Source organism: Neovison vison, chromosome 6 (assembly GCF_020171115.1).
Source record: "Neovison vison isolate M4711 chromosome 6, ASM_NN_V1, whole genome shotgun sequence".
In the NCBI taxonomy this organism is placed as follows: domain Eukaryota; kingdom Metazoa; phylum Chordata; class Mammalia; order Carnivora; family Mustelidae; genus Neogale; species Neogale vison.
The window spans coordinates 155,190,701-155,212,594 of NC_058096.1; the positions used below are offsets into that span (position 1 = coordinate 155,190,701).

Below are 21,894 nucleotides of genomic sequence, written 5' to 3' on the forward strand. Positions count from 1 at the left end.
AAATTATCTTATTCTTAACAGACACTGTCTCTGCTTGCTCAGCAAAAACAAAAAACCATGTTGTCTTAATCTTTTGGGGCTGTTATAACAAAACACCATAGGCTAGATTGCTTTTAAACAACAGAATTTATTTTTCACAGTTCTGGAGGCTGGGAAGTTCATAATGAAGGCATTGGCAGATCTGATGTCTAATGAGGACTTGGAAAAGCTTGGACTGAGTTGTCAGTACTCAGCTGTCTTGCCACAGCCAAGATGAGCTATGTTTGACAATATTAGAAAGTCCATCATGAACCCCTTCTCTTTATTCAATTATGCAGTTAGAAGGGCTGGAAAATATTAAAATGGAGGATACCTATACTTGGCATTGATAGACATTTAAAAACCATCTTTAGTGGCCAAACCATTCAGGAAAGAGAAGTCACTAAATTCCAAGTTATTTTTGGAAAACAAAACAGAACTTAATAGCTTGAAAACTAAAATAAAACAAATGAAAAATAACTATATACATACTTAATTCTAAGCAATTAATATACTTTTAAAGTGGCAAGCAGGGCAATGGGGCTTATGTGGCTTCAAACCCAAAGTAATCTACAGATTCAATGCAATCCCTATCAAAATTCCTGTGGCATTTTTCACAGAAATAGAACAAACAATCGTAAAATGTGTATGGAACCACCGAAGACCCTGGATACATCAAAGCAATCTTGAGAAAGAAGAACAAAGCTAGAGGGATCATGCACCCTGATTTCAAATTCCATTACAAGCTACAGTCATTAAAACAGTATGTATTGGCATAAAAACAGATACATACATCAATGGAACAGAACAGAGAGCCCAAAAATAAAACCAAGCATATATGGTTAATTACTTTATGACAAAGGAGCCAAGAATATACAATGGGTAAGGGGACAGTCTCCTCAATAAATGATGTTGGGGAAAATTAGACAACCAGATGCAAAATGACACTAGACCACTATCTTACACCACACACAGAAATTAAGTCAAAATGGACTGAAGACTTGAACATCAGATCTGAAATCATAAAGCTCCTAGAAGTAAACACACGTGGTAAGCTGCCTGACATAGGTCTTGGTGATGATTTTTAAAAATCTGACTGCAAAAGCAAAAGCAACAAAAGCAAAAACAAATGGGACTACATTAAACTAAAAAGCTTCTGCACCACAAAGGAAACCATCAACAAAATAAAAAGGCAGCCTACTGAATGGAAAAAAATATTTGCAAGTCGTATCTCTAGATAAGGAGTTAAAATGCAAAATACATAAAGAATTCATACAATTCAACTAGCAAAAAATGGAACAATACAATTAAGAAATGGGCAGAAGACATGAACAAACATTTCTCCCAGGACATAAAGATGCCAAACAGGCACATGAAAAGATGCTCAATATCACTAATCATTAGGGAAATGCAAATCAAAACCATAGTGAAATATCACCTCACATTTGCTAGAATGGCTAGTATCAAAAAGACAAGAAAAAACAAACGTCAGAGAAGCTATGAAAAAAAGGGAACCTCTGTGCCCTGTTGGGGAGTGTAAGTTGGTGCCGCCATTGATGAAAACAGTATAAGGTTTCCCCTAAAATTAAAAGTTTTGATCATATTTTGACCATATGAAACCACAACTCCATTTTGGGGTATTTATTTAAAAAAAATGAAAACGCTAACTTAAAAAGACAAATGTATCCTCATGTTCACTGCAGCATTATTTCTAAGAAAACATCCTAAGTGTCCAATTATGAATGGATGAAGATGATGTGAGATACACATTATTCAGCCATAAGAAAGAATGAAATCTTGCCATTTGTGACAACATAGATGGACTTTGAGGGCACTATGCTAAGTGAAATAAGTCAAAGATAAATGATCTCTCTTATGTGGGGAATCTAAAAAAACAAAAAAGCTCTAGCTTAGAGATATATAGAACAGACTGGAGATTGTGGGGGACAGGAGGATGTGTGAAGCATGTCAAAGAGTTAAAAAGAAAGAAAGAATTAATTAATTAATTTGATGCCAAATAAATAAATGAAAGGTGCAAAGACCAAAAAAAAACACCCCAAAACAGAAATATGGGAATATTTGGGTGACTTTAATGACACTAGGGGCATTAAGTACAACAATCAATGATATAAACTATTAAAATCACATAAATACTTCTTAGAATCACTTAGAATGAAATCTTAAAATTCTGCTATGTTATCAAAGCCACAAAGGGGGTGCCTGGGTGGCTCAGTTGGTTAAGCATCTGCCTTCAGCTCAGGTCATGATCTTGGGGGTCCCAGGCTCAAGCCCCACATTGAGCTCCCTGCTCAGCGGGGAGCCTACTTTTCCTTCTTCCTCTGTGCTCTCTCTCGCTTTTGCTCTCTTTTAAAATAAATAAAAATCTTAAAAAAAAACAACAACAACAACAACAACAAAACACAAAGAACCATGGAGAGCATGGAGAAAAATAAATGAATGAATGAAAAACTGTCTCTAATAACCAAACCACTCAAGAAACAAAAATCACTAAATTCCAAGTTATTTTTGGAAAAACACAGAACCTGATGGTTTAAACAGTAAAATAAAAGAAAAATAACTATAGAAATCCTTTATTCTCTGCAATTAATATATCTTTAAAGTGGCAAGCAGGGCAATGAGGCCTGTGTGACTTCCAAAAATGTTCAAAGAATTCATCTACCTGTCATGTATAAACTGTAAGAAAGCTTTATCTTCAGTTCCTCTGCCTTCAGCTGGCAGTGAAACAGACATCCTAGCTTTAAGTGTGCCAGCCAAATAGTTAATGATCTGTAAACATACACTTACACAAGTACTGAGAGTTCCCGTTTAAACAGACTAAGCTGAAAGTCCTCCTATAAAGAACACTTTAATGATGTTGCTAAAGTTATTCTCTAAATATTTTATCTAAATTTTCATCTTACATTAGATTTTTTAAAAGAGGGCATATTTTACAGATGTTTTTAAAACAAACTGAAATATTTCATTAGATCAAATTATATTCTAACAGGGCTAGTTTTATGTCCTCATTCAAGTGCCAGGAAACTTTTTATGTAAAGGACTAAAGAGTAAATATTTTAGGCTTTGCAGTTCACATAAGGTCTCTATCAGATATTCATCTTTGAATGATGATTCAAATGATGGGTGAAGGGTGGTATCAAAAAGTAAAATTTTAAAAAAGAAAGTATTTGATGCTAAATACATAAATGAAAGGAGCAAAGACAAAACCCTCTGAGAAATATAGGAATATTTGGGTGACTTTTATGATACTAAGGGGCATTAAGTACAATAATTGATAAAAACCACTAAAATCACATAAACACTTCTTAGAATCACTTAGAATGGGATCTTAAAATTCTCCTAAGTTATTAAAGCCACAAAGGGGGCACCTGGGTGGCTCAGTCGTTAAGTCTCTGCCTTCAGGTCAGGTCATGATCCTAGGGTCCTGGGATCCAGCCCCATGTCTCCCTCTCCCACTCCCCCTGCTTGTGTTCCCTCTTATTACTTTGTCTCTTTCTGTCAAATAAACGAAATCTTTAAAAAAAAAAATATCATCTTTGATCTTTTTTTTTTAACCCTCAAATCTTTAAAGATAGAAACAAAACAATTCTTGGCTTGCTGGCCGTACAAAAACAGTCTACAGGCCAAACACTGTCCTAGTGGATGGACCAAAGGAGGAAAGACTTGTTGATCAGATTACAGTGAAATTCCCCAGAGCAAATAAGCCTGTATCCCAAATTATGTCTGGGTGCTATTCAAATAAGTCACTCTCTGTAAACCAAGTATAAATATATATAAATATATATATTTATATATTTATAAATATATAAACCAAGTATAATGCACTTAAAAGAACTTCAGTTTTATTTTAATTTTTTTAAAGATTTTATTTTTAAATAATCTCTGCATCTAATGTGGGACTCGAACCTACAACCCTGAGACCAAGAGTCACATGCTCTACCAATTGAGCCAACCAGGTACCCCCAAAGAACTTCAGTTTTAGCATGAAACAATAACCATCAATTCTTACTTCTTTTTTGCACAAATTTGAAAACAGAATTGATTACAAAAGAAAGTCTCTGTAAACTCCACCAAAACAGTATAGGGATAAAGGTGTGCTCGTGATACTATTTTATCACCCCAACAGATCTCTATTTCAACACCAGAGGTCATGTCCATAAACTTTACAATGACAATTTAATTAACAGATTTAGAAATAGGAAGATTCAGAAGATGTAATTTCTAACTGTAACAATATCACAATTAGTGTGTAAACCTCGACAAGTCGAGTATTTCCATTTGCTCCCCATCTTCTCAGTAGAGGGGGTAAAAGCAGACAAAATTTATGGTGATGGACTTAAAGTTCTATAACTATTACCAATTCATTACTTCTTGGTCAGTGATACAACAAAAACAAAATTCTTTTATAAGACATCAACAGTGTTTTAAAAAGATAATACAAAAACAAGAATCACAGGCATCAAGGTGGCTCAATCACTTAAGCGTCTGCCTTCAGCTGAGGACATGATCCCAGGGTCCTGGGATCCAGCCCTGAATCAGGCTCCCCGCTCAGCTGGGAGCCTGTTTCTCCCTCTCCTCCCCACTTGTGCTCTTTCTCGCTATCTCTATTGCTCTCTCTCACCCTCTCAAATAAAATCTAAAAAAAAACACCACACACACACACACACACACACACACACACACACACCCCAAAACCAAGAATCACATGAAAATGAGCAAAGAAAAACACTTAAGTACTCATAATACATTAATAATAGCTATCTTGAACACCTCTAGTGTATGCCACTGTCAGAAATGTTTTACAAACATTATCTCCTATAATCCATATGATAATTCTAAAAGGTAAATAGCATAATCTGAAAGATTAAGCAATTTGCTAAAGAAGGGTCAGGATTAGAATCCAGCAATACTACTAAACACTGTCAACATTGCCATTGTACTTGGAGCAGCTTCTAGTCTTCAATGGTGATAAACAGGGGGGACAAAAGGTAAAATTAAGTGGTATTCTGCCTCCCTTTTCTCCCAGGTTCCTTTCCTGTGGTGCTGGAAGACTGAGACACTCTGCTCTTCTTGCTGTGCACAGGTTTGTGTGCCTGGTATCTGCTATCTATGGAGACGTTTGATTCACATCTCCATAGCTATAGTGGATTCATTACTGCCTATAGTATCATAATAATCATGGCTAGAATAGGAAGAATTCTAGCCTTCCACGTTCCTTCTTTATCCAAGTGAGGGATCAACAATGTGAAGCTGACATTTTTTATTTGGCCTGGCATGATGTAAAACAAATCACCCTAGGGCGCCTGGGTGGCTCAGTGGGTTAAGCCTCTGCCTTCAGCCCGGGTCAGGATCCCAGGGTCCTGGGATTGAGTCCCACATCAGGCTCTCTGCTTGCTGGGGGGCCTGCTTCCTCCTCTCTTTCTCTCTGCCTGCCTCTCTGCCTACTTGTGATCTCTGTCTGTCAAATAAATGGATAAAATCTTTAAAAAAAAAAAAAAGAAAAAGGGGCGCCTGGGTGGCTCAGTGGATTAAGCCGCTGCCTTCGGCTCAGGTCATGATCTCAGTGTCCTGGGATCGAGCCCCGCATCGGGCTCTTTGCTTCGCAGGAGCCTGCTTCTCTCTCTCTCTCTCTCTGCCTGACTCTCCGCCTGCTTGTGATCTCTCTCTCTGTCAAATAAATAAATAAAATCTTTAAAAAAAAAAAAGAAAAAGAAAAAGAAAAAAAAATCATCCTATTTTATCTGAAAGCTGTGGTGATAAGACCCATGAAAGGTCTTCACTGGAATCTTTTGGGCTCATACCTGCTACGAGGCCTCCCACAGGTTATCTGGATGACCCAGGCAGGGTGGGAGCTTTTGGTCTGCTCCCCATCTCACAAAGAGCATCTCCTCCCTTGCCTCAGCATGCAAGAACAGGGAGAGGCTGTTAATCAGCTGCAGCAACTGCACCCAGTGGTTCTAAGTAAACATGTATGCATGGCTGTTCCAGACTACATTCCTCTAATGTTGGGGACCTGCTATGCACCTGCATAGCAGAAAGTCAGACAAACTCAATTTTGAATCCCAGCTCAGTTGTGTAACCTGGGGCTCAAAACGCTCTTCTATAAAAGAGTGAACATGTTATATAATAAAGCAGAACATCCAAGCAATAGGCATTTAACACGGATGTTCCCATCCCATCTGTTGGCCAAAGCTCTACCTTTGAATATCATCATTCAGTAATCCATATTAAAAAACAGAATTCAGGGCGCCTGGGTGGCTCAGTGGGTTAGGCCGCTGCCTTCGGCTCAGGTCATATCTCAGGGTCCTGGGATCGAGGCCCGCATCAGGCTCTCTGCTCAGCGGGGAGCCTGCTTCCTCCTCTCTCTCTGCCTGCCTCTCTGCCTGCTTGTGATCTCGCTCTGTGAAAGAAATAAATAAAATCTTTAAAAAAAAAAAAAAAGCCCAGACCTTTTAAAAAAATTTAATAAAAAATTAAAAACAAATATAGACACATAGAAAAAAAATGAACACTGCTATATCTAGATGGTGGGATCATGTGTTATTTTTCATTACCTTATCTTCATAATATCTTCTCTGATAAGAAACATGTATTACTTTACAATTTAAAATAGTGACTTCCAATTCTGAAAGTGCTTTAAGACACAATTTCTTTTAGTTCTTTTAATCCCAGTAAGTATGAAAGAATCTCTATTAACAGATCAGTAGGTTGTAATGCACCCACAACCCCACAGCTTCAGGGGAAGGTAGGAAGGGCAGACTCTCAGATCTGGTGCCTGTAGGTCAGGATCCCACCATACCTGAGCTGCCCTGGCCTTTCCACTAGGTTTTTAGCTACTGCAACAAGCTCCCTTAGTCTGTAGCCCACAGTGTTCTCCCATCTAACTTAGCAAAATTTCACTCAGATACCACCTTTTCCGCAAAATTTTATGTGACCTATTTAGCAATCATTTCATACTGACATATATGATTTTACTACTTTAAGTTTAGATGGCAGGGATGGAATCTTATTTAACTCTGTTTTCCACAGATGGAAATGCTTTCCAGCAAAGCATTTTATGCGCAGCATGTTCTAATAAATGTTTCATGAGTAAATGAATAAAGAGATAATCTGTGAGGCCTTCCTAACAGCTACACCCTGATTTTATAAGTAAAATGAGGCCCCCCAAATTAGTCCATGGTCACCCACTTGCTGAGTCCTTTCTTTTTCCCATCTCAAGCTGTGCCCTTGTTCACTCATGCTTGAGCTCTCTGAGCACTGGAAGAAACATATGAACTCCACTTAACACCTCTTAAACCTATGTTCAGACTATACCTCTAGTTGGAATAACAATGATACTTTAAATGAAAGCTCATCATCATTCATTCTGCACCAAACATCATACTCCATTACCCAGAAAACTCTATTAACTGGCATCTGTGCTTATTGATAAAACTGATGCCCATAATACCCTAAAGCAAGGGTCCACAAACCAGCACACAAAACTGTGTGCTGCCTGTTTTTGTAAATAGTTTTGTTAAACACTGCCACACCCATTCATCTATGTATTGTCTATGGCTGCTTGGGGGCTACAAGGGCAGAGTTGAGTTATTCAAGACAGACCATATAGCTCACAAAGCCTAAATTATTTACTATCTGGCCATTTACGTAATAGGCCACTGACTGACCACTGTAAAATACCACTGTCACTGGAGTCTTAAAACACTCTATACATGCTTTATTTTTTACAGTGGTAGCACCTAACAAGCATTGAATAATTTTGTTAGTTCTTTGAAAACTACCAATCCATTATCACCCATATCCATATCCAATATGTGGTAGTATTCTCTTCCTTGTAGCATATCCCATAACCAATTACTTCAGAAAACAGCATTAACATACTTCAACTGATCAAAATCTGTATCTTCCATAAGTCATGGAACCTTGATGATCTTTAATCCCAGCTCCTCATAAGTTAACGGTTTCAGAGTGGACAGTCTCATTATTTTCAGTCGCTCCTCACATGAAGTTACTTCTGTGAACAGATCTTGAGTTTCGCTATGTATCTTTAGGTTTCCTACCAATAATTCAAGCATAATAGAAGCTAGTTTTACTCCTGAGTAAGAAAGACTATTTCAAACACACTGCCTAAAGATGCTCAGCATTTTGTGGGGCTTTGCTGGCTGTACACAATCCTGGACTAGTGCCTTCAGGGAAAAATAGAAGGCTCTAGATTTCCTCCCTGGGTACAATCAAACAGCCCACATCTGTAAGGAAATACTTTCTTAATTTCAGTCTAACTGCAATATATCCTCAAAATAGTTCTTTAAAAATATTTAATAACCCACAAGCTTTAGAACTTGAATTAAAGAATGTGGGATCAGACAAGCCTTCAGAGATCACTAAATCCAAATATCTTAATTTACAGACGAGAAAGATGAGGCTTACATGATTTACCAAAGGGTCAACTAGTTTTCATTAATTTATGTTGGCCCCAAATCAGAAAGTTATACTGATATTCTATTTATAAGCCAGGTCCTGTGCTGGAAGCTAAGATTATATATGAATCTTAGTACTAATGAATTAATTTAATTAATTCAATGGGATTTTTTGCAATGAAATAGATACATCACGAGAATCAGACAAAATTCCTTAATATAAACTGCAAACACCTTATTTCTCCTACAAAGAGGGCTCTCGTTTCCTTTAGGGAGACAGTTCAGTGTACAGGTTAAGAATACTGGCTTTCTCGGGACGCCTGGGTGGCTCAGTTGGTTAAGCAGCTGCCTTCGGCTCAGGTCATGATCCTAGCGTCCTGGGATCGAGTCCCACATCGGGCTCCTTGCTTGGCAGGGAGCCTGCTTCTCCCTCTGCCTCGGCCTGCCACTCTGTCTGCCTATGCTTGCTCTCGCTTCTCTCTCTATGACAAATAAATAAATAAAATCTTAAAAAAAAAAAACAAAAACAGAATACTGGCTTTCTCTGCCTTTGGTTCAGGTCATGATCCCAAGGGTCCTTAGATGAGTCCCACATCAGGCTCTCTGCTCAGCAGGGAGACTCCTTCCCTTTCTCTCTCTCTGCCTGCCTCTCTGCCTACTTGTGATCTGTCAAATAAATAAATAAAATCTTAAAAAAAAAAAAAAAAAAAAGAATACTGGCTTTGCGGCACCTGGGTGGCTCACTTGGTTAAGCAACTGCCATTGGCTCATGTCATGATCCCGGAGTTTGGGGATCGAGTCCTGCATCGGGCTCCCTGCTCAGTGGGAGCTTCTCCCTCTAACCTTCTCCCCTCTCATGCTCTCTCTATCTCTCAAATAAATAAATAAAATCTTAAAAAAAAAGAATCCTGTCTCTGGAGGTAGGCTATACAGTTTAGATTCCTGATTTTCACTCTTTCTAGCTGTGTAACCCTACAGCAATTTACTTAACAGCTCTGTGTTTGTTTCCTGATCTTTAAGGGGATAAACAAATGCTGTACATAATCCTTACACGGCCAGTACATGTAAGTTCTCTATAAATGTTAGGTACTGTTATTTTCCTTAGGGAGTTTCCTTAACAAAACAGAGGAAAAGAACTAAGATGTGGAGAAAGTACCCTTTAAAAAGCAGCAATTAAAATATAATTACAATCATTGAGGTAAAAGTTGATTAAATAAAAAGGGTAAAGAGGAAAAAAATAGTTCTTCAAAGGGCAATTGGTAAGTTAAATCCTACTTAAAATACGTGCATGAAAAGTTTTGCCTTTAATATTAAAAACAAACTTGACTGAAGACCATTCTCAAAATCTTTCAAGAGAGAAAATGGTTAAGCACTAATGTCATAGTGTTTCTGCATTTCACGACAGGTCAGGCCTAGGTAGATTAAATGACTGCTTAAACACGAATGCCACGGCGACAGTGGTATCCCTCAATAAGCTGCATCCTAGAATCCAACAAATATTTGGATTTTAGTTTAAAATAATTACTAGTATTTTTACTCAAAGTTAGTCTTTTAAAAAAGTTACACAGTAGGAAGAATGTGTGGCCCTCTCTTTCTTGCAAGGAAAGCCATGCCAGAGTCAGGAACACATGGTCTTAACAGCTGTGTGACCTTGGAAAACTCACTTAACAGGTCTTTAAAATTCATTATCTCGGGGCGCCTGGGTGGCTCAGTGGGTTAAAGCCGCTGCCTTCGGCTCAGGTCATGATCCCAGGGTCCTGGGATCGAGCCCCACATGGGGCTCTCTGCTCAGCAGGGAGCCTGCTTCTTCCTCTCTCTCTGCCTGCCTCTCTGCCTACTTGTGATCTCTGCCTGTCAAAGAAATAAATAAAATCTTTAAAAAAAAAAATTCATTATCTCATCCATAAATTGGCGCTAACATCTACCTCTCAGATTTGGAGGTGGTGAAAGAAGGGGCACAGCAGAGAAGATACACTAAGATTTACATGAAAAATGCTTTGAGAATGGCTCATACGGTATACAGTACGGTTCCTCATCCTCTTCTCACCCCCATAGGGAGTGGGAGGGGAGGCCATGTAGCAAGCTAAGGTTAAACTGCAATTTGTGTTGGGGAACATAAGCAAGCTTTGATCACTGTCCTATTTTAGGTTGTTTCTGGAAATGTAAAACCTTATTGCAGCCTCAGATTTTGTTCTTTAAATACAGGACTCCAGAGATCACCGTAATTCATGAAATACACATTAAGGCCAAGCATCCTCCTGCTTAGTACCCTCAAACTCATAACAAAGAAAACCACAATATCTATTTATATATTTCTTCCCTCCACCAGCACAGACTAAATGTTGCTCTAACATGTGATGGTAAAACGTCTTTAAGCAATCTTTAGAGATGTTTTTAAAAATTAACCCTATTTATGTAATCAGTATAAAAATCTGTTTTTCTAAAGCTGAAAAGGACTTTGATGAATATCCCAACAGTACTCAAAGAAAAAATTTTAATTTCAAGCTTGTATAATTTTATACTAGATGGAGACTTACAAACTATCAAGCTCTGAAGAAGGAAATTTAGTCTTTTCTAAGTATGGAAGGACAGAAGTGTCCGGGGCCTCTAAGTATACTCAGTCACATACACAGATCGAGTGTCAAGCAGGTTAAAAAAAAGGGTTAACAAACAATAACAAAAAAAGCATGGTACAACCTCAGCTCATCAGGGACATCAAAAATGAATAAAACTGTCACTTTTGTTTCACTACAAACAGAATCCTCTAAGTAACATCTAATGCATAGAAGTAATTGGGAGGAACTTACAAAATGAAAACAAAGTTCAAGAATCTTAACCTTATAACAGTAGTATTTGAAAAGAAGTCTTACTGAACTTAGAGTCATTAAAAAAACCCACTTCGGGACGCCTGGGTGGCTCAGTTGGTTAAGCAGCTGCCTTCGGCTCAGGTCATGATCCCAGCGTCCTGGGATCGAGTCCCACATCGGGCTCCTTTCTCGGCAGGGAACCTGCTTCTCCCTCTGCCTCTGCCTGTGCCTGCCATACTGTCTGCCTGTGCTCCCTCTCTCCCTCTCTCTCTGATAAATAAATAAAATCTTTTAAAAAAAAAAACAAAACCCACTTCAATGAGGTCACATTAAGTCCATTTTAGTTTAGCAGCTAACAGTAATTTGTTTAAATTAGTAAACTTATTTTCTGGGATTTTTTTTTTTTTTTTAATTTGGACCCTAATCCATCTCTGCCCTATAAATATCACTAATGTGGACACTAATTCAATTTTCAAAAAGAGAATTCTGATAAAAGATTTTCTAATTCAGTTAAGAGAAATCCATCACAAAAAGTCACCGTGCTGTTATCACTTCATAAGCATTATTTCATCAATCCTCCCCATAACTCTAGGAGGAAGGCATTATTATTTCTACAATATCCACTTTGAAGATGAAGAAACTAAGGTTTACAGATATCAAGGAACTTGTTTAAGATCATAGGGCTGTGACTGAACACAGGTTAATAAGCAGTAGATAGTTTTAATCATATTAAAAACAAGGTAAAAACTAATTTTTCAACTAGCTCCATGTAGTAATGAACATCAAGAATCCTATATATTCTACATTGGCAGCAATTCAGGAAAAAAAAGTAATTTGTCTCTATCTAAACATTTTTATTAAAATAGACCCTGTCATGTAGCATTTGACTTCTTTGTTTCCTTTCCTGTTTTTAGATGTACAGAAAAACAGTCCTGAGACACCAATATCAAAGTTTTAAAATTTAACCATCATTTTATAAGCAAACGTCAATATCTGGCACTTAAAGAATATGAAAGAAATGTCTTCTGCAAATGACTCAGGAGCTAAGCCTGCGAAAATGTGAATCTGTGATTTATTCTCCCTCAATGTCCAATACGCCCACCCTAAGAATCAGTAAAGAGAGACAAAATACATAACTTCCAGGGAGCAGAGGAGCTACAGAACAGGAATGAGACATTAGACCATTTCTCCTTATTAAAATTATTTGGCTGAAGGGACTGGACTAGTAAGGTGTTCTACTGCCCTTTACAAATTTCAGAATTGTAAGTGACAGTTAAAAAGGCATTGGCAACACGAGGCCATTGTACCCAAAAAAGCTGAATCAAGTAAGAACATTTATCACGATTACCAGGTCTCAATTTCTAGCTTCTCTGTCAATTATACAGAGTCAGCTATTAAATATTAATGGTATGCCATTTGCACTGGAGCCCTTGCAAAGAGCCTCCTGCTAGCAATTTTTGTTATGAAAGAGAAACCATCCTTTTTTTCTAGGTAATTCCCATGCCTCTAGAATCTGTCAGATGGGCTACCGCATTTGTCCTTCCCATGCGAGACTGTCAGGGCCACCTCCACATCCACATCCAGGGGAGGAAGGGCTCTGGGGAGGGCGGGTCCCCGCAGGTACCGGGGCCTGGGTCCCCGTTCGCCTTCTCCCCCAGCTGTCAGCGACAGGTCCGGCGGCGGGGCGGGGCTAGGCCCGCCTGTCCGCACAAAGCGAGCGAGCGGGCGGGCGGACCCTGACCCGGGCCGGGGTGGGGGCCGGGCGGGGCGGAGCGAGGCAGAGGACACTTACCCAGCAGCAGTACGTTCTTCCCCGCTGGGAGCTTGGAGCGCGAGCGGGTGGAGACCTCGCTGAGGATGCAGGACCTAGCGGGGAGCAAAGGCGCAGGCTGAGGCCGGGGACCGCGGCCCCACCGCGGGAGGGACGGACTCGGCCTCGGCGCGCTTGGGCGGGGGCTGCCGAGAACGCAATGGCCTCGGCACGGGATCCCGAGGTGTCCGCAGGGCCGGGAGTGTCAGCGGGGACCCAGGGAAGGGTGGGGTCGTTACCAAAGGTTCTGCCCGTCCTCGTCGTCGCCCGCTGCGGCGCTGCCGTTGCCCGACGTTAGCTCGTTAGCCAAGGGGACCCCAGTGTAAGTCGAGGCTAATCCCGGCGGAGAAGAACCGAAGGACCCGACTCGCCCCACAGCCGCCATCTTGGTCGGGAATCACACCACTCCCGGCAAAGCTGAATGAGGGAAGCGGCGGCGGCGGCGGTGGCGGCGGTGGCGGCGGCGGCGGGAACCCGGATATGGAGCATTCGGCACACGGGAGCGGGGCGGGGCCTGCGGGGGTGGAGCCGCGGGTTCTGCGGGGACTGACAGAACGAGGGAGGACGCACTGCGCGTGCGCTGCAGTCTGTCGCACGCGCGTGAGGAATGCGCGTGCGCGGGCTGCCTCGCCGGTGGTTGTGCTACTTCCCGGCTTATACAGGTCTCAGCGTGCAGAGGAGCCTCCTGCCGCCCCACCCGCAGCCCTGGGCTGCAGCAGAGCGGGTTGGTGTGTGTCAGGTGAACAGTGCTCCCTCCCACTCTTCAGTCAGGTCTACGAACCCCGCAGCTAGCGTGGAATTCCTGCACTGTCATTACCCACCCCCATTCAGGCTGAGTGGCGGTCACCCGCCTATACCGGCACTTCCCCTGCGCCAAGGGGGAAATGGGCCGCCCCGCCGTCAAAGAGGCTTTGTGCAGCCGGAGTCCGGAGTGTAACCTGGGTCCCGGAGTTCTGGGCTCTTTACTTTGCATTCTCACGTGGTGCCGTGTTCCTCAGCCTGGGCCCCATATCTGAAGCAGGTTCCCCCGGCCACTAAGAGCTGCGTGGCAGAAAAAGGCTTGACGGGGCGCTTTAATAGGAGCCTCGATGTTTTCGAGTGAGATGCCCCGCGTGAGATTTGACAAGACCCGCTAGGTGAGTCATCTATACAGCCAGTCAACAGACGTTTTACTCAGCACTTATTATGGCAGGCGCAGTTGGCACTGGGCATACACAAATGCAAAGAACCTAAAGTAGCCCTAAAATAACTCCCCTTCTGTCAAAACTTGATGGTGTGGCCCTTTGTACATCATTGCTGTCATATTTGAAGATCGCTTGCTAATATGTGATCTGATCGTTGTTGTTAGGCGAGTGAGAAAATCCACAGCTAAAGACTGTCTTAGTTACAGGTTAACAGTGCTGTTAGTAGCCTAGGGTTTTGGAGGCAAATCTGAGTTGAGATTCAACTCTATCAGCAATCATAGGCCATTTTCTTCACCTCTCCCGAGTCTCAGTGTTCTTATCTGCAAGACGGGGATAAAAGGACCTAGAATTTTTATGGAGATTAAATGGGATGATTCATGTAAAATGGCTTAGAACAGTGACTGACAAATCTTGAATGCCTGATACATGTTTCTTTTTAATGTTTTCCTTTATGGTTCAAACCATTTACATCTCACCAACCCCTGGAGCTGATAGGCCTAATGAATTCCTGCAGTTAAAACTCTTCATTTTTTGTTAGTTTGTTTAATATGATTAGGAAAGGAACCAGAATCTAGTCTTGGGATCCCAGGCTTTCTATGGTGACAAGCAGGACAAGGACTTATGGGGGAACCTGAGTGTTTTAAGTCACTGATGTAAAGGAGGGCTGTTTACTGCACTGGGCCCCTCTGAGAGTTGGTTCACTTTCTGTACTTTACTCCCTCAGTCATCTTTTGTTGTCAGGTCATTGTTTCCCCCAATTTTGTTGTAACAGAGTTGTTAGTTCTGTATCATATTTACTTAACCTGGGAAGTATTAACTTTATAATGGTTTCAGGCTTCTAATGCTCCATGACTTCTAGATGCCCAACTACCCACTTATACCGAGGTCAAAGTTGTATTCTGCATAGTTTTATAATATCCCTATCCAGTGTTGTTCCATTAAGATGGCTAATAAGAGTGGTCATTTATGAGTACCTCGTAATCTACAGGCACATGTGTTATGGTTTTCAATCCTCATACTTTGTAAAGAATTGGCAAAATTAAGTAATTTACCCCACAGGTAGGAGGTAGATAAATTGATATTTTGACTTTCTAACCCATTAAATGGCCTATGTAAAATTACATTAGAATAAATGACCTGGCAACTCTTGTTGCTGTTATGGTAAATATCTTCTACAGAAATCTCTACGTAACAAAAATAGGGAAACTTTGTAGTATAAGGAAATCTATAAAAGGGAAGAATCCAGCAGTCCCTTGGGATTTTTGTTATATAAGTGCTATTTACAATTGAGTTATTTCCTATACTATGATTACTTTTCTTTCTTCCCCAACTTTTTCTTACATCCAAAATTAATAATTCTCTTGGTTTTTCATTTGCTTAGATTTCTAGGCTTAACTGTAATTTAGTCTCGAATTCTTGTCCTAGTTGTTTAAAACTTCTCATTAGGTATTTGGACAACTTCATCTTAAACACATTTTTTTTAATCTTATTTTTTTTAATTTATTTGATAGACAGAGATCACAAGTAGGCAGAGAGGCAGGCAGAGAGAGAGGAAGGAAAGCAGGCTCCCTGCTGAGCAGAGAGCCTGATGTGGAGCTCGATCCCAGGACTCTAGGATCATGACCTGAGCCAAAAGCAGAGGCTTTAACCCACTGAGCCACAAGGCACTCCTCTTAAACACATTTTTAAGAACTTTCTAAGCTGCTTCAATTTGAATTGGTTGTTCTGTGTGCCTAATACGGAGCTGTCATCATGGGATCTTCTCTCACCATTGTTGCGGGGGAATTCCTTTGCCTCATTCTCTTCTCTTATCTTATAGGCAAACTTCCCCCCAAGAGTTTGATGAGGAAAGATGTATGGATACATTTTTGGAGATATCCAGCCAGGGTCTGCCAGGGAAAAAATGGCATTCTTGAGGTGGTGCTAGATGAAAGCTCAACAAAGGAACTATTTATAAAGGTGTAGACAGTATTAAGATGGGGCTAGGAGGAGCAGGAAGATTTAGGCTTGAAGGAAAAAGTGGAAGAGTGTTTACTAGAATCCAGAGAGAGCTGCAGTTGTAGGAAAGAATTTCTCAATAAGGTCTGTGAATTCAGTAAAGAAACACAGCACTGACTTCTCTCTTTCTGGCCCCTCATATCTTGCCAGTTGGCCATGTTGGCCAAACCCAACCAGAAGCTAGAGGACAAGAGAATTCAAGTGAAGCAATACATGCAGGTCTACATCCCAGAGCACAAAGAAGGATAGAGAAGGGTGGAAGGTAGATCTGGAGGGACAAACAAATGCTATCCAGCACACTTTGTGTGTTTGAAAATGCACTTAGTTTATACTCACTTAATGATAGTTTGGCTTAGTATAGAATTCTTTTGTTGCACATTACCTTCCCTTAGGTTTTTAAAGGCCTTGACACCTTGTCTGCTAGATTCTAATATTGCCACTGAGACGTTCAAAGACATTCTGATTCCTAATCTTTTGTTATATGTTCCTCTTTTCCGCTCTTTGGAGGCCTCTAGAACTTCCACAGATTTTCACTAACACACACACATTCACTCCAATTTCCACTGTCTATACTCTCATACCAATTTTCTTCCCAATTATCATAGGATAATAATCTATACTCCTAAAGTAAAGCAATCTCTCCACTTACACGCTAGATTCCATCCTTCTCCTCAACTCTAGGACATTGCTCCAACAATTCTCCCCGCCTTTCTTTATATAATCATTTATTGATTTCCACTGGATCATTTCCATTAACATACCAACATGCTGGTCTCCCATTTTTTAAAAAAAAGGAAAGTGGGGCGCCTGGGTGGCTCAGTGGGTTAAGCCTCTGCCTTCAGCTCAGGTCATGGTCTCAGGGTCCTGGAATCGAGCCCCACATCGGGCTCCCTGCTCAGTGGGGAGCCTGCTTCCCCCCTCTCTCTGCCTGCCTGCCTCTCTGCCTGCTTGTGATCTCTGTCTGTCAAATAAATAAATAAAATCTTTAAAAAAAGGAAAGAAGTCTCTCTCAACTCTACTTCTTCACCAGCTACTGCTTCATTTCTTCCGTCTCTTTAACAGCAAAACTCTTTAAAATAGTTGTCTTTATTTGGTGTCTTCAATTCTTCCTCCCCCTTGCCCTTATAACCCACTTCAGTTAGACTTTTACCTGTCTGACTCCACAGAGACTGCTTTTATAACTTGTGATCAATAACCTCTTTTTTGCTAAATCCAGTGTTAAATTCTCCATCCTTTTCTTTCTTAACCTATCAGCAGCACATGGTACAATTGGTCACTCCTTGTGGGTATCTATCTTCCTATGGCTTCCAGGTCACCATGTTCTCCTAGTTCTTTCCCTTCCTCACCACCTGCTCCTTCTTAATCTTCACCATTTCCTCATTTTCCTTACCACCTAATGTTGAAGGACTGCAGGGCTCTATCTTTGTTCCTCTTATCCATCTATACTCCCTTGGTGATCTCATCCAGTCTCATTACTTTAAATCCCAAATGTATGATTAAAAACTCCCAGATTTACCTCTGGAGCCCAGAGCTCCATGTGGAAATCTAAATTGATATATCCAACTGCTTATTTCACATCTCCACTTGGAATGGTGTCTAATAACATGTTTCAAACTCACCATGTTCCAAGCTGAACTTCTGACCTTCCCAAGAAAAGACTCCTCAACCCAAGACCTTCCCGGTGGGTAGCGACTCCTTTTTGCCTGAGTAATTCTTGACTTCTCTATTTTTCTCACACCCCACATTGAATCCATTAGGAATCCTGTAGTCTCTACCTTCCAAATATACCCACAATCTGACTTCTTATCACTCATCCACTGATGCCACCCTGGGCCAAGATATTATCTTTGCCTAAATTCCTTTAAAAAGCTCTTCGACATGGCAGGTAGAGGAATCCTTTAAAAATATAAGCCAGGTCAATACTTAGGGGCACCTGAGTGGCTCAGTCAGTTAAGCGACTGCCTGGGATCAAGCCCCGCACTGGGTTCCCTGCCCAGCAGGGAATCTGCTTCTCTCTCTCCCTCTGCCCTTCCCCACCCTGTGCTCATGCTCTCTCTCAAATAAATAAATAAAATCTTTATTTTTTTTTAAGATTTTATTTATTTATTTGACAGAGAGAGATCACAAGTAGGCAGAGAGGCAGACAGAGAGAGAGGAGGAAGCAGGCTCCCTGCTGAGCAGAGAGCCCGATGTGGGGCTCGATCCCAGGACCCTGGGATCATGACCTGAGCTGAAGGCAGCGGCTTTAACCCATTAAGCCACCCAGGCGCCCCCTAAATAAAATCTTTAAAAATTTGTTTATGTATGTATACATATGCACATATACCCATATATACACATATATATAATCCAGATTTTGCCATCCTCTACTCAAAATCCTGTAGTGAGTCCTTTTTTTAATCAGAGTAGAAGCCAGTGTCCTTATAATGATCCATAAAGCTGGCCCTGACTTCCTCTTTAAACTCTTTTGCTCCATTCCCTCCATCGATTTCTCACATCTAGCCACACTGGCCCCACTGCTGTTCCTTAAACTGTTTATCCCTTTGCTTTAGCTGTTTCCTCTGCCTAAAGGATGCAAGGATCTGCCCAATCCAGTATCTTCCCCCAGATAGCCACTTGGCTCACTCCCACTCCTCCTACAAGTCTCTGCTCAGATCTCAGCTTCTCCGTGAGGTCTGTCCTGACTTACCCATGTAACACAACAACTTGAACCTTCACACCTGCAATTTCAGATTCTTCTTACCTTGCTTGCCTTTCTGTTTACCATATAACACTACCTTCTAGGATAGTATAACATTTGCTTATTACTATCTCCTAACATAGTATCGAATTTACTTATTTATCAGAACTGTAAGGACTTCATTAATGAACTATAAGCGTATTGTGCCTACAATATAGTAGACAATCAGTAAAGAGTTGTTGAAAGTATGAATAAATGAACAGATTTACTCCTTGTCACCAGGGTTCTAAAATTTCAGGATGATGATGATGTATATGTGTGATATGTGTGTGTGTGAAGAGGGTACAAAAAATTCTTCACTCCAATACTTGAAAGCAGGACTTCTCTTTTGCAATATTTTAATCATTTTTTGATACAACTCTTAAAATGTATTACACATTCCCTTGCTTTAACAGGTTATATGAGTACAGATTGCCTTTTCTTGGAGGCTCTGGACTTTGTTAAATTCATCAATAACAGTACCCTGTATTTGTTTGAGGAAGTGCTTCAGTCTTACTGGGAATTCCCTGAGGCGTACCACAGATGTCTTTTTTTTTTTTCCTTTTTTAAAGATTTTATTTATTTATTTGTCAGAGAGAGAGAGGAGCGAGAGTGAGCACAGGCAGACAGAGTGGTAGGCAGAGGCAGAGGGAGAAGCAGGCTCCCTGCTGAGCAAGGAGCCCGATGTGGGACTCCATCCCAGGACGCTGGGATCATGACCTGAGCCGAAGGCAGCCACTTAACCAGCTGAGCCATCCAGGCGTCCCTTTAGTCTGATTTCTAATTCAACTGAGCCCTGGGGCCTGGAAGTGGGAAATGGAACACGAGCCAGAAGAGAGACAGCTCCTTCCTTCTCCATCTTTCTGTCTCCTGGGAGCTACATGCCTCTCTTCTCTCTGTCGACCGTCATCTCCTGCTCACTCATCAACTTCTTAAAGGCCATGGTTGGATATTCTTCATTTTAAGAAAAGGGGTCATTTGGCAGGACCAAGAGCTCTGAAGAAAACCAGTTTGGGAGGGGAGCCTTCTGTGGGCTGAGGTGAGACAATACAGGCCACTTCCTCTTTTTGTTGGGGATGCCTTCCTCTGTTTTTGAGAACTGGGACAAGGCAGCTACCCCTTGAGCTGCTTCCTGTTGTACTAACTCCCACAGGCTGCCTCCAACAGATTTTCAAATAAGACCTGCTTCACCCACTGTGCCAAATCCTGGCAATCACAGTTGATATAAATGCCATCTGAAAAGCCAAAATAAAAAAAAAAAAAAAAAGAAGAGAGAGAGAGAAAGAAAGAAAAGAAAAGAAAAAAAGGAAAAATAATTAAGCAAGGTGAGTGGACCCTTGACGTTTCATTCTGTGAGCAACTTGAATAATAAAAGTGTTAGAAAGAACTTCAGTGATTAAATAGTCCCCACACACTACTCAATATATGTTTTTTGTTGTTGTTGTTTGGCTTTTTTTTTTTTTTTTTTTTTTGGTAATAGAATGGTAATGTTAGAATTGGCAGATTCCTTGCTTACTAACTCTGCCAGCAACAGATCCAGGGATTCAATTACAGTGAAAACAGATGCCCAGTGTTGCTTATTTTTGCTGTCCTTCAAGTCATATATATCTTACTCTAAGTACCTACATAGAATGAATGAAATAAAGGCTATCTAATTCATTTTCAGTCACCAGTCCCTTGAATTACAGACCTAACCTCTCTCCTACTACTTACCTAGGCTTTTTATCAGGTCAGCCCTCACAGAACTTCCTATCTTAAACAAAGAAGTGGGGCAAATAAATACTCAACAAGAAGAATAGACTTTCTTGGTGTTTTTGCTTTTCCTTCATAGAAAACACTAAGAAGAGAATCTCTTCTATTTCTAGGTCTAAAAAGATTTTTTCTTCATTTGCTTAGAAATGTATCATTGAAAAAGAATACCTCCTGAATATCTTTAAAATTCCAGGATAGGATAATAGTTAGAATTACCTTCTCATTTCAGAATCAGCTCCCAACCACAGTTTCTGTATCCATTCCTGGAAAATGGGTGATGAATGAAAGGGGAACAGCATATAAATCATGTTCACTGATAGTGCAATGCACAGGAAAAATAACAAGATTTATCTTTTAGGCTATAAGAATGTTTCTTCTTCATCTAAGTGTTGTAATTATCTGCTTATACATTTTTAAATATAGAATAGATAGGATTTTTAGAATGTTTAGCTGTCATTGTTGTTTTAATCTGTTCTTTACCACTGAGAAGAAAAAAGAAAGGTTCACTGATTATACTTAGTTGGATATTTATTACATAGACTTTTGGAGAATCTCATTTCTTGTAATTAAATTCTCTGAAGTTCAAGTCCATTACCTTTTTTTTTTTCTTTAAAGATTTTATTTATTTGAGAGAGAGAGAGAGAACACTAGCAGGGGTGAGGCACAGGGCAAGGGAGAAGCAGATTCCCTGCTAAGCAGGAAGCCTTATGTGGGGCTCTATCCCAGGACCCTGGTATTATTAACTGGCTGAGCCACCTAAGTGCCCCCAAAGTCCATACCTTTTTTCAAAAAAATAGTGATTTTAATGTCACTTACTTCTTAGATTTCCAGTGTTACTCTGCCACTCTCTTGCCTAAAAAAGAAGATAACTATTAACTGATTTTATAGGTTAAGATCTGCAAACATTAGGTCACAAAGGTCATTAAGTTTTTCTGCTTTGGGTGCTCTATATGAGGCAAAATGGAAAAAAATTTGAAATTCCCTGGTATTTTTATAACTGCAGGTGATATCATATTCATAACAACTTAGTCTGCTTTCATCTAGAGCTACTTATGGTCTCATTGCCTTTACTAAAAGTAAGCCTAGAATTATAACCCATTATATTGTGCGCCAACAAAAGCGTTATATATGTCTTTTTTTCCCCACATGGCAGAGGATGAAAGAGTTGCTC

General features: G+C 40.5%; 1 protein-coding gene across 1 annotated transcript in view; it reads right to left on the reverse strand.

The window, feature by feature from the left end:
• DYNC1LI1 (dynein cytoplasmic 1 light intermediate chain 1) overlaps nucleotides 1-13,560 on the reverse strand; it is a 41,528-nt gene extending 27,968 nt beyond the window's left edge. Inside the window, exons 1-2 of the mRNA XM_044252627.1 lie at nucleotides 13,310-13,560; nucleotides 13,053-13,126 (exon numbers count right to left, since the gene is read on the reverse strand). Of these exons, the coding sequence (XP_044108562.1) occupies nucleotides 13,053-13,126; nucleotides 13,310-13,455 (220 nt within the window). The 5' untranslated portion in view covers nucleotides 13,456-13,560. The remainder of the gene's footprint in view (nucleotides 1-13,052; nucleotides 13,127-13,309) is intronic.
• Nucleotides 13,561-21,894: the final 8,334 nt, after the last annotated feature.